The 12,869-nt window shown below is 33.6% G+C and overlaps 1 protein-coding gene across 6 annotated transcripts in view; it reads left to right on the plus strand.

Annotated features, from left to right (window-relative positions):
- PNISR (PNN interacting serine and arginine rich protein) overlaps positions 1–12,869 on the plus strand; it is a 28,804-nt gene that overhangs the window by 13,670 nt on the left and 2,265 nt on the right. For 2 of the 6 annotated variants that reach the window (XM_027551351.1, XM_027551352.1), the window contains exons 5-12: positions 3–1,353; positions 2,827–2,998; positions 4,084–4,274; positions 6,670–6,807; positions 8,150–8,249; positions 8,979–9,032; positions 10,111–10,281; positions 11,553–12,639. In XM_027551351.1, the coding sequence (XP_027407152.1) occupies positions 1,138–1,353; positions 2,827–2,998; positions 4,084–4,274; positions 6,670–6,807; positions 8,150–8,249; positions 8,979–9,032; positions 10,111–10,281; positions 11,553–12,639 (2,129 nt within the window). In that variant the 5' untranslated portion in view covers positions 3–1,137. Of the gene's footprint in view, positions 1–2; positions 1,691–2,826; positions 2,999–4,083; positions 4,275–6,669; positions 6,808–8,149; positions 8,250–8,978; positions 9,033–10,110; positions 10,282–11,552; positions 12,640–12,869 lie in introns of those variants that run through there. The other 4 variants (XM_027551349.1, XM_027551350.1, XR_003512607.1 and 1 more) reach the window with 3 other exon arrangements.

Consider the following 12,869-nt stretch of genomic DNA (forward strand, 5'->3'; position numbering starts at 1 on the left):
AGGCTGACAGGGGCTGGGAACACTGGAAACCTCACTTGGCATCTAGGGAAGAGAGCATTCTATGTCTCTCTGTTGCAACCTCTGGCCTTTCAGCAGCAGCACTGGCAGAGCAAAACATGTCTAGTCTCTAATTAAAGAAAAATTGTGTCATTTTGTGACAGATTAGTCTGTCAAATATACTCTGCCCCTACCATCTGCTCATTTTTCTCTTCCCTTTTTTTCAGATAGTAAAGATCTTCCATAAGTTTTTGTCTGTATATTTTTTTTGTTTGTTTGCTTTTTTTACTTTATAGTGTGATTTAGGTTCCTTGATGCTAGTTCACTTCTGACTTGTGTTATTTTTAACAGTCACTTCAAATTATTTATAGACAAATCTTACATTTGAGTATGCTAACAGTGAAGTCATAGCTCCATTTTCTTACTAATACTTATTGTTTCTCAGTGTGAGAATGGAAAACTCAAGAAGTAATCCTCTGATACCACTTTAAAAATAATAATGAATATTCTAATCTTTAATATTGAGAGAGAGTTCATTTCTAGTTTTCTTGAGTGTGTGCCAAATTTTCTCACATTTGAAAATGTTTTGGTTCCTAAGTTTATTGATGATTGATCTTGGCATCCTCATTCCCCAACTTTACTGTGCTGGCTTTGTGTCCCAGGCAAGTGATTTAAAAACCTCTATGTGCCTCAGTTTCCCCTCCTGAAATTGGCAAAAATAGTACCTGATTTCTCCCTACCTCACAGGGATGTTGTGAGGATAAATGTGTTCATGGAAGAAAGAAATTATATAAAAATCTGAAGGTATTATTTTTATGGTATTGTTACTGAACACAAATAGAAAAATTGAACAAAAATTTGCTTTGGATTTTGTTATGTTCATTAAAAGTAATTTGGGGTATTTGGTTTCCATTTGTTTAGAATATAAATTAGAGTAGTAGTTAGCACGTTTGAATTATTTATTAGATTCATTGCTTATTTTTAAGATATACAAAAGGAATTTGACCAAGAAGTCATAGATTTTTTAATCTGTTTCTTTACTGAAAAATCTAGCTTTCTTGAGATCTTAAAAATTTGTGTTGATTTTGTTATAACCCCCTGTTGAATGTTTTTATGCCTGAATCCTAAATAGAATGGGGAATGCATCAGCAGCCCCCACACCCCCCTCCAGATCAGCCATGGATGCCACCAACACCAGGCCCAATGGACATTGTTCCTCCTTCCGAAGACAGCAACAGTCAGGACAGTGGGGAATTTGCCCCTGACAACAGGCATATATTTAACCAGAACAATCACAACTTTGGTGGACCACCCGATAATTTTGCAGTGGGGCCAGTGAACCAGTTTGACTATCAGGTGAAAGATATTTTGTTGCTTTAATATTGTAGATGTGCACGTAATCCATTCTTTGGAAGTGTCTCATCAAGAGTATCTAAGATATGCGTTTCACTTTTCAGTCTTGTACAGATAAGCACGTATGTGTCCAAAAAGTTACGAGTTTTTGAGTATTAAAATCATTAGGTTTTTGTTTTCTGGTTTTTGATTTGCTTAGGAAAATGGTATAAAGGACTGTTAGGGAAAAAATTGGATAAAATGAGAAATGTGTAAGTGCAATAGCTATATGATGTTTTGTTTTCTAATTTATAATTTCAAGATGGTACCTTTAAATATTAAATAAAGTTTAGAAAATGCACAGTAGTTGAATATATTATTTATCAAAAGTAGATTATGGTTAAGACATGAATAAAATACATGAAGAACATAGATCATCTTCCTAAATGCAATTCCTTCTGCTGTGTAGAGTAAGACTTTTTCTAGTGTTGTCATTTTTTTTTTCCCATTCTAACATGACATGTTAATGGAATTGTACATACTTCCTTTGTAGCATCTGATTCATTCCTAGGGACATAGAACTCTATGGGGAATAGTGTCATGTGGGGTTTTATTTTCTCTAATCACTTTGCCAGAGTCTACCCTAAATTATAGTGCTAGGTGTTATTGTGAAATAATTGATTGCCATTTGTTATCTTTAAGCTATCATTTAAAATTTTGGAAAAAAACCCATATGTTGTTTCACAAATTATATGGATAATGGGCATAAACGTGAACAATATTAACCTTGAGACAGTACTCCCTTATTCGTACATACTTAGATACCTTTTGTATAAGAATATTTGATATACAGATATGACAGCTTTTGTTTGTTTTGAAAAAATGTAGTCATGGGGAGCTTCTCCTCACACAGCATTTGCTCATAGATCCCCATGCTAACAAGATAAAAAGCTCTGTTGGCATCTGGCTTAGAAAAGCCTCTGAAAATGGCAAAATTGCAACAACAAAAAAATTAATAGAATGATTCAGTAGCTTTTATCTTTGATTAAAATAGTTATTTCTTGCAAAATTATAGAAATAACAAGTTCATAATTAGGAAGTTGTAGTTGATATAAATTTTTTTTCCTGTAATTTTCTAGTTACAGAAAAATTGACATTTATTTGATTTCTTGGTAGTGGAAGTAGTAGTTGATAAATGGATTCAGAATGAAAAAGCTCATATTAATTTATATCCTTTTCTATACTTCTTGAATGTAGTATATTAAAAGCTGGATTTTATATGGCTCTTTGATTTACATAGGCAGAAAATCTTTATCTTTCTTAAGAAAAGTAGGCCTAGGTTCTTAGGGCTACAGAAATATCGGTGGATATTAGAACCATGGAAATCTTGGATTTGCTGCACACATGGATTTCTACTGTCCCAGTTCATAACACACGTGTGTCCCAGAGAGTATATTGTATTAATGTGAAGAAAAATAAACTGCAATACTCTTTCAGCATGGGGCTGCTTTTGGTCCACCGCAAGGTGGATTTCATCCTCCTTATTGGCAACCAGGACCTCCAGGACCTCCGGCGCCTCCCCAGAATCGAAGAGAAAGACCATCGTCATTCAGGGATCGGCAGCGTTCACCTATTGCACTTCCTGTGAAGCAGGAGCCGCCACAAATTGGTAGCTATTTAAGTTTAGGGAACCACAATTGGCATGATTTCTTGATGATGTAAAAAAGGATGCTTGTTTTCTTAAATTGTTCTAATACTCTTATATGTTAGGAATTGATACTTTAAAGTCCTATCATTTTATAGTCATAAATCTTAAAATTATAAAAAGGATACTAACTGAAATACTGTTTTCAATAATTTTCTTTAAATCTTTTGTTATAAAATTTAAATTTATCATAAGCATAACATGTTGATATTTCTTTGATGTTGATAGATACATTTTGCCAATATATGATCAGTTCCCCCTTTTAAAACCTATTCATTCTCTCTTTATGGACTCTTTCCACTCTCAGTTCATTGGATATACTGCTGTCAGATTGATTTCTTTGATTTATTTCATTCACTTTCCATAGTATTTTGGCAAAATTAATTTTTAAATAACATAATAGAACTATTTTATGCCATCAGGAAGTTACATATATATGTTCCTTTTTATCTGGAAATCCAAATCCAGCACTTAATGGACATTTAAGTCTTTGTTTTTTTAATCACAAAGTAGACATTTTATTAATAGAAAGATTCTAACTTTTTTAACTTAAGGAATAATACTCAAATGAATTCTTAAAGTGAAGGCTTATGGTTTTGTAATTTTTTCAATATTTTAGGAAACCGCATAGTGTAACAGTTGGCTCTGAATTAGCCCACATCACTACTTACTGTCTTTATAAACTGGAACACAACACTTAATCTCTTTGAGCATCAGTTGCATCACTTAAAAAAGATGAAGTGCTCTTGTAGGGCTTTTGTAGTATGTGAGATGATGGACTCTCCCAGTGCCCTGGCACATTATAAGTGTTAAAGCCATATTTACTTTTGCTATTAAAAGTGATGATTTTAAAGAAAAGCATAATGTTTAGTGAATTGTTTTTATTACCACTGCCTTGCTAAAGAATGATAGTATTTTCCACAAGCACTTAAAGGGCACCAACATGTTTTTTTTTAACCTACAAGGATTATAGAAATTTAAGAATAAAGAACTCATGCATTTATGATTTTTACTTAACTGACACGAATATTTTGTCCCATGTGAAACAGATGCAGTAAAACGCAGGACTCTTCCAGCTTGGATTCGAGAAGGTCTTGAAAAAATGGAACGTGAAAAGCAGAAGAAGTTGGAGAAAGAAAGAATGGAGCAACAACGTTCACAATTGTCCAAAAAAGAAAAGAAGGCCACAGATGATGCTGAAGGAGGAGATGGCCCTCGTTTACCTCAGAGAAGTAAATTTGTAAGTAGACATTCTTGATCTGAAACTCCTTGTGACATCTATGTGAAAAAGTTAACTGACTATCTGACTTAATTCATTTGGTATGATAATCTCTAGGTCCATCCATGTTACTGTAAATGGCATTATTTCATTCCTTTTTATAGCTGAGTAATATTCCTTTGTATGTATATATGTATATACACACACATACCACATCTTTATCCATTCGTCTGTCAATGGACCTTTAGGTTGCTTCCACATCTTGGGTATTGTAGATGGTTTCCACAGTGGCTGCACCAGTTTACCATTTACAAATACCATATATCATTTGTATGTGGAAATGATATATGAAATAAAAGAATACGTATGGAGAATTTAAAAAGATACAAATGAACGTACTTATAAAACAGAATAGACTCACAGACATAGAAAACAAACTTATGTTTACCAAAGGGAAAAGATAGAGGGAGGGATAAATTGGGAATTTGGGATTAACAGATGTACACTACTATATATAAAATTAAAAAACAAAGACCTATTGTGTAGCACAGAAACTGTGTTCAGTATCAGTAACCTATAATGGAAAAGAATCTGAAAAAAAAATGTCTACTAAAGCACTTGCTGTATACCTGAAACATTGTAAATCAAATATATTTCAATTTTAAAAAGTTTATCAAAATAAATAGGTACTAATTTAGTCTTTGAAAAAGTACTGGAGTAGTATCCTTGAGATTAACTTTCAGTTAAGTATATTGGACTTTATTTTTATATATGTGTTACTGAGGGTAGTAAGGAGAAAAGAGGGCAGCAAATATATAAAATGTTTCATTTCAGAGAGAAATTACTCAGATGCTAGATAACGGGTTTTATCTTGACAAACAAATCTCTGTTCCTTTATTGTAGTACAGTGAACTCCCCAGTGATGGCCTATAAAACAGCTATACTTACACTCGAGGATATAATAACGTAGTTTTTGATACTGAAAGTTTTAGGTACTGAAAGTAACATAAGCTTTTAACTCTTTAAATCTCTATCAGTTAGATGGCATGAATGGCTTGAGAATTTTTTTGTCTTTAGCAGCAGTATGCTTCTAGCTAGTATGACAGCCACAGCAGTGGCCAGTGTGCAATTCAGGAAATAATTCTTCCTCCCAAGGCCATTTTTTTCCTTCAGAAGTAAGTTTCAAGGACAGCCAATTAACTGTTGGCTCAGCTGGTAAAAAATCCACCTGCAATGTGGGAGACCTGGGTTTGATCCCTGGGTTGGGAAGATCGCCTAGAGAAGGGAAAGACTACCCACTCCAGTGTTCTGGCCTAGAGAATTCCATGGACTGTTATAGTCCTTGGGGTCGCAAAGAGTCGGACACGACTGACCGACTTTCACTTCACTTCAAGCAGGTACTGGCTTTGCTTCAATTCCATGAGTGCCATAAGCTACTTTTTTTTTTTTTAACAAAATAACAATACCAAAGATGTGATTTTGTTCTGGGTGTTATGCAGATAAGAAACAACAGGCTGCCACTTTTAAATTTTATCTTTAAAAAGATAAAAAATTTTTAAAATCTCTACATTAAATAGTAGATTTCCCAGTTTGATTTTTTTTTTAAAGTGTCCCCCCCGCAAAAAAAAATCTCAAAACTGGAGATTGTCCTCCCTTTTCTCCCAGAGGCTTTGGACTTGTTTTTACATGTAGTCTTCCTTTGGTTCGAACAGTCTTTCCGTAGTATTTTTTAGGTGATCACCTTGGCTTTTACTTAGTATGGTTGCTAAGAGTGACTATGGAGTATTTCTTTGCCTAAAGAAGAATCTACCTTTTAAGGTGTGCCATCTGAATACTGAAAACCTAACGCTATACAGAGACAAAACTGGTATTTCTTCTATCTGAAGTAAGCCTCATTTCTTGCTTATCTGTCCATTTTGTAGCTAAAAAAAAAAAAAGCAAATTTCAGTAACCAGTTTAGATCTGGAAACTGACTTTAGTTTTTTTTTTTTTAAGTCAAATGATTTTAGGTAAAAAGCTTAAATTTACAGCTATGAAAGTTATACTGAGTATATGAGTGTGGCCCATTTATCCAAAATTCTACATACCACTCATCTCAGGACCATTAATATAATGTATATTAATTAAATCAATCTCTGGGCATGATGTGCTTCTAGTTATTTATCTTAGGAAAACTTAACTAAGGGAAAAAATTGAAATTGATTCTCAAAAGCCATCTTGTAATCTTGTATTTCCTCTCTTTAAATTACCAAATGAGATCTGTAGCACAAAAGTGTTATTTAGAGAGAAATTTCATTTTTCTGTATCTGTTTCATAGACTTTAATTTGGGGTTTTAAAATAGAATATTTAAGATAATTATTTTATGACATAAACATGAATTTGGGTGGCCCAAAAAGTGCTGTTACTTTTTTTTAGGATAGTGATGAGGAAGATGAAGACACTGAAAACGTTGAGGCTGCAAGCAGTGGAAAAGTCACCAGAAGTCCATCTCCAGTTCCTCAAGAAGAGCAAAGTGAACCAGAGATGACTGAAGAAGAGAAAGAGTATCAAATGGTAGAATGTTAAATTTCTTCCCTTTACCATGTACAGGCTTAAAAAAATTTTATTTGAGATATAATGACATTCAGCATTATATTATAGGATTTATCTTGTTAATAATTCAAAAAAATTTTTTGGTTGGCTATCTTAAACTTGAGAACTTGTAAAACAATTATAAGATGTATATTTGCTAGGTACTATTGTCTGCAAAATCCAAGTAACTCATAATATATGAAATCACAGCTTATAAAGCAGTTATTAAGCACATTTTCTAATATCGACAGCTTGATTAAATAGTGTTTTATTAATACTACATGAGACCCAAGAGAACATTTCCCTGGTGGCTCAGATGGTAACGAATTTGTCTGCAATGTAGGAGACCTAGGTTCGGTCCTTGGGTTTAGAAGATCACCTGGAGGGGAGGGCATGGCAACCTACTCCAGTATTCTTGCCTGGAAAATCCCCATGGATAGAGGAGTCTGGTGGACTACAGTCCATGGATGGGGTCACAGAGAGTCAGACATGACTGAGTGACTAAGCACAACATTATTTTCTAAAGTGTGTTTTTTGTATACTGTAGAAGATTAAAAGAATGTATAGAAAAATTTAGGAAGCTCTAGGTTTAACACAGTTAAAGATGTTTCATTGAAAGATTTCACAGCCTTCAGTGTCTATAATGTGTACTGTACATTTCTGAGATTGGGTATATAATATGCTGTGTTTCTCATGTTGGTTGGTCAGTGATCTTTGGAATGTCCTTAGATGATGCTGATTCGATGTACTCTTATTTTAGTAGATGAGTAATCTGGATCCCAGAGAGGTCCACATTTGAAACAGCTGTGGGTAGCCAAACAAGTGCTAGAATGCAGCTCTTACTTCAAGTCTATTGTATGCTATACGATGGTAATAAAGAAAAAAAGGATTTCATTTCACAAAATGCAGTAATTGCTGTTTCCTTATTTTCCTTGTTTTTTCCCTACATAAGAAACTAGTATTTTGGTGCTTACTAATAATATTATTAAGTGAAAGGATATTCCTCTCAATTTAAAACACTTCTGGAAACTTTTATTAATAGGGACTTAAAAAAAAATGTTTGTCTCCAGAATTAGACTTCAGTGTTTCTACTTTACAGATAAATTCTTATATATATTTTAATCCATATGATTTAAAATGTTTTTAAAGTTCTGATAATTTACAATAATTTTCAAGATACTCTGTTCCTTAGAATAGCTAATCTGATCTTTAAAAATGTTTTATAAAATGGCTTTGCCTTTTAATTTTTTTGAAAATTTCAAACTGTGTTAGTAACTGTAATAATTAGGAATAAAAAACAAACGTATAAAATATCCTTCCTTAGATGTTGCTGACAAAAATGCTTCTGACTGAAATTCTACTAGATGTCACAGATGAAGAAATTTATTACATAGCCAAAGATGCACACCGGAAAGCAACGAAAGGTATATTGTGGGTGTTCTTGGTTTTCTTTTTCTGGGGCTCTTTGGTTTTGGTGGCTACTCTGGACTTTTTTGTTGTCCTTGTTGAATTACTAGCAGATTATGGATCCTCTTGCATGTTCTAACTCTTTGGGAAATATTAGATTTGTAGACACCATATTAAAACTATACATATATTTTTGTTTTATCCAGCCTACCTAAGCACAAATTAGCAATTTTGCTATTGTTCTATAACATGTACTGTGGAAAATTCTTGATGTTCAATTTTACCTGATTTTTTTTTTTTTTTACTATATAGATACCATGGTATTAGGTGTATGATTTCTAATGCATTTAGTTTGACTACTGAATTATGAACCTTCAGAATTTTCACAGTTACCACTTGTAATTCTTACAGAAGCAAGTAATATGTCCCACCCCCCCATAATTTTAGTAACACTTAAAAAGTATATTGAAAGAATATTTTAGTTATGGTCCATACCTCAAAAATAAAAATACCGGTGTATTGGTCAACATTTTCCCTCATTATCAACCAGTTTCAGCTCACATCAGAGTTATAGTTTCAAGGCCAGACATACTACTGGTTTAAAATGAATGTTATGTTTTTAATGTTTCTTCTCTCCCCAAAAAGCAGCAATAGTAGTAGATTTAACAATACCGTAGACTCTCATGACTATGAAATCGTGGCTATTTGTGTTAACATGTTGTTCCTGTTGTTGATGTGATACAAAGCTCCTGCAAAACAGCTGGCACAGTCCAGTGCACTGGCTTCCCTCACTGGACTCGGTAAGTATTCTCCTTACTTGTGAGAGGGCCTTAAAGGGAAAATCACACTTACCTTGTCTCTCTACATGTTCTGTTTAGAAACTGTACTGGGCCTACTCAGTGTATAAAATTTAGGTCTTAGGGTTATATCAGTCTCTAGAAGGTTTGCTTTTTTTTTTTTTTTAAACTAAAGCATTCACAGTGAGATTATTACAAATGTGGTGACTAATTCATAGTTTATTAGTACAAGTTGTAATAGTACATAATTTAGCCATGATAGCATTTAAGCTCACTTTCATAATTATTGAATACGTGCCTTAGGGAAGAACCTATCCATAAATGCTTTTAAGGACCTTTATTTAGATTGTATTGTAGCAAGTCAAGTTTTACCATAGAGGAAAGGGTTTATCTTAGAGCGTGATAGTAGTGATGTTCATAATTTGCCATTTGCATGATACAGTATCAAGTGTATAAAAGCTTGAACTTGCCTTTTCCGAATCTGCATTTCAAATTAATATTTGTGAGGATCAGCAGAAATGGGTAAAACCAAACGCCCATATGATTTTGTTACGACTACTATCTAGATCACTTCAGGGTGGGGAGCAGTTATATAGCACCTTGCCATTTCTGTACCATTGAGAATTACAGTATTCTAATATTGTTAGGAAAAAAAAATATTTAGCATCCCTTGGATTTTTGAACTTTGAACAATGAAACAGTTAATTTTAGAAATATTTTCAGGATCATCATAAATTTGTGTAAGGTAGTTTGAATTGATTATGCTTTAGTAAGGCTTTGTTACTGCCCTATTAAATAGTTTTGTTGGTTAGCAGGGACAATAAGACAGTCATTTTCAAGATTCCCTATGGTGAGCAATATATGAAATATTCTTGAAAGAATAAGATATTAAGTATCAGTTTTCTTGAGGATTCTGTATACTCCTTAAGCATTGTAATTTATACTCCTCCCCACCCCGAATAAGCATATTCTTCCAAGAAAAGGCAATGAAAAAAGAAATGAGCTTTCTTCTCGGACCTTAAAAAGTTTTTAGTGCATACAATAATGTTTACATGTGATAGACTGGGCTTTATGCACACAGGTGGACTGGGTGGTTATGGATCAGGAGACAGTGAAGATGAGAGGAGCAACCGAGGTTCTGAATCATCTGACACTGATGATGAGGAATTACGGCATCGAATCCGGCAAAAACAGGAAGCTTTTTGGAGAAAAGAAAAAGAACAGCAGCTGTTACATGATAAACAGATGGAAGGTATATCTTTTAGACTCACTTAGTGTTTGTACAGTTCAGTTTGTATTTCTTTTTATTATTTTTTAATGAACCTAAAAATAACAGGATAGAATCAAAGCTAGATTATAAATACTATATGATGTAATTGAAACTAAGGTTTTTGACTCATTTTCAATTTTTATCAAACTTAAAAGTCAAAATTAATTATATTATTCAAAGTATGTAGTTTCTAAAAATTAAACTTTTTTTGTTTTGGGAGACATTAATTCTATTGACTGTAAGTTAAACTATTTGGTGTCTTTTTATTTCTCATTGAAGTTCCTAAAATGAAAAGACCTTTGAAAGGAATACATTATAAACTATTGAAGAGTAATTTGTAGCTAACATATTTAAGGACAGTAGAGGACTTTTTAGAATTCAGTTGAGCTTCCCTGGTGGCTCAGAGGGTCTGCCTGCAATGTGGGAGACCCAGGTTCAATCCCCAGGTCAGGATGATCCCCTGGAGAAGGAAACGGCAACCCACTCCAGTATTCTTGTCTGGAAAATTTTGTGGACAGAGGAGCCTGGTAAGCTACAGTCCATGGAATCGCAAAGAGTCACACACATCTCAGCAACTTCACTGTAGAATTTAATTATGTAAAATGTTATTCATGTGTACAGCTCTTAGTTTATATAATGATACTAGGAATAGTGAAAGAATATTTACATAGACTTTATTGTTTGAAAAATCTTACTGGACAATTTCAGAAGTAATTATTGAGCTAACAACCAAAAATTTCCTATAAATTACTAATTACCTTCAGGTTGCTTTACTGTGTAAGAGGGAAATGTTTTCTTACCTGCTTTACTGTACCTCTGCACTTTGGTGCTCCATTGTTGTACTGTCCAGACAGGTAACTAACTGCATGTAGCTACTGAGCATTTCAGATGGAGCCAGCTTAAACTGAAATGTGCTGTAGGTATAAAATACACACTAGACTTCAAAGACTTTACAATACACAAAAAAAGAGCAGAATATTTTGATTTTCTTTTTAACTCATTGGATGTTGAAATGATTTTTTATATATTGGGTTAATAAAATATGAAGATTAATTTCAAACCTGTTTCTTTTTAGTAGCTGTTAAAAAACTGTTTAGTAGCTGTTAAAAAACCCTGAATTGCTTACTGCATTTTATTTCTGTTGAACAGTGCTGCTCTATTTTTATAGTCTTACGGCTTGAAATTTGCTAGTATGGAAGTTTTTTTCATTGTATGTTTGCCTGTCTTACTATTTTTGTCTTTTTCTGTTTCAGAAGAAAAGCAACAATCAGAAAGGGTTACAAAAGAGATGAATGAATTTATCCATAAAGAGCAAAATAGTTTATCACTACTAGAAGCAAGAGAAGCAGATGGTGATGTGGTTAATGAAAAGAAAAGAACTTCAAATGAAACTACGTCAGTTTTAGAACCAAAAAGAGAACATAAAGAAAAAGAGAAACAAGGAAGGAGTAGATCAGGAAGTTCTAGTAGTGGTAGTTCCAGTAGCAATAGCCGAAGTAGTAGTACTAGTAGTTCTGTCTCTAGCTCTTCATACAGTTCTAGCTCAGGTAGTAGTCGCACTTCTTCCCGATCTTCTTCTCCTAAAAGAAAAAAGAGACATAGTAGGAGTAGATCTCCAACAATTAAAGCTAGGCGTAGTAGGAGTAGAAGTTACTCTCGAAGAATTAAAATAGAGAGCAATAGGGCTAGAGTGAAGATTAGAGATAGGAGGAGATCTAACAGAAATAGCATTGAAAGGGAAAGACGACGAAATCGAAGTCCTTCCCGAGAGAGACGTAGAAGTAGAAGTCGCTCAAGGGATAGGCGAACCAATCGGTCCAGTCGTAGTAGGAGTCGAGATAGACGTAAAATTGATGATCAACGTGGAAGTCTTAGTGGAAGCAGTCATAAGCATAAAGGTGAGGTTAAAGAACAAGAGAGGAGAAAGGAGAGGAGTCGAAGTATAGATAAAGATAGAAAAAAGAAAGACAAAGAAAGGGAACGTGAACAGGATAAAAGAAAAGAGAAACAAAAAAGGGAAGAAAAAGACTTTAAGTTCAGTAGTCAGGATGATAGGTTAAAAAGGAAACGAGAAAGTGAAAGAACGTTCTCTAGGAGTGGTTCTATATCTGTTAAAATCATAAGACATGATTCTAGACAGGATAGTAAGAAAAGCACTACCAAAGATAGTAAAAAACATTCAGGCTCTGATTCTAGTGGAAGGAGCAGTTCTGAATCTCCAGGAAGTAGCAAAGAAAAGAAGGTTAAGAAGCCTAAACATAGTCGATCGCGATCCATGGAGAAATCTCAAAGGTCTGGTAAGAAGGCAAGCCGCAAACACAAGTCTAAGTCCCGATCAAGGTAGTATACTTTTTAAAGTATTTTGTCTGATTTAAAAAAAAAAAAATTTGACTGAATTTATTCAAAGTTGAAAGTGTCCTTTCTCTCTCTCTCTTTAATAAACTCAGTTTGGTACTTGATAAATGATCATAATCATAAGTAATTTTAGAAATCCTATATAATAATATTTATTTGAAAATTGCAGATTCTTTAGTATAAAATACATTTTTATTTTTAAATTTTATCTTTTC

This window comes from Bos indicus x Bos taurus, chromosome 9 (assembly GCF_003369695.1).
Source record: "Bos indicus x Bos taurus breed Angus x Brahman F1 hybrid chromosome 9, Bos_hybrid_MaternalHap_v2.0, whole genome shotgun sequence".
Lineage (NCBI taxonomy): Eukaryota > Metazoa > Chordata > Mammalia > Artiodactyla > Bovidae > Bos > Bos indicus x Bos taurus.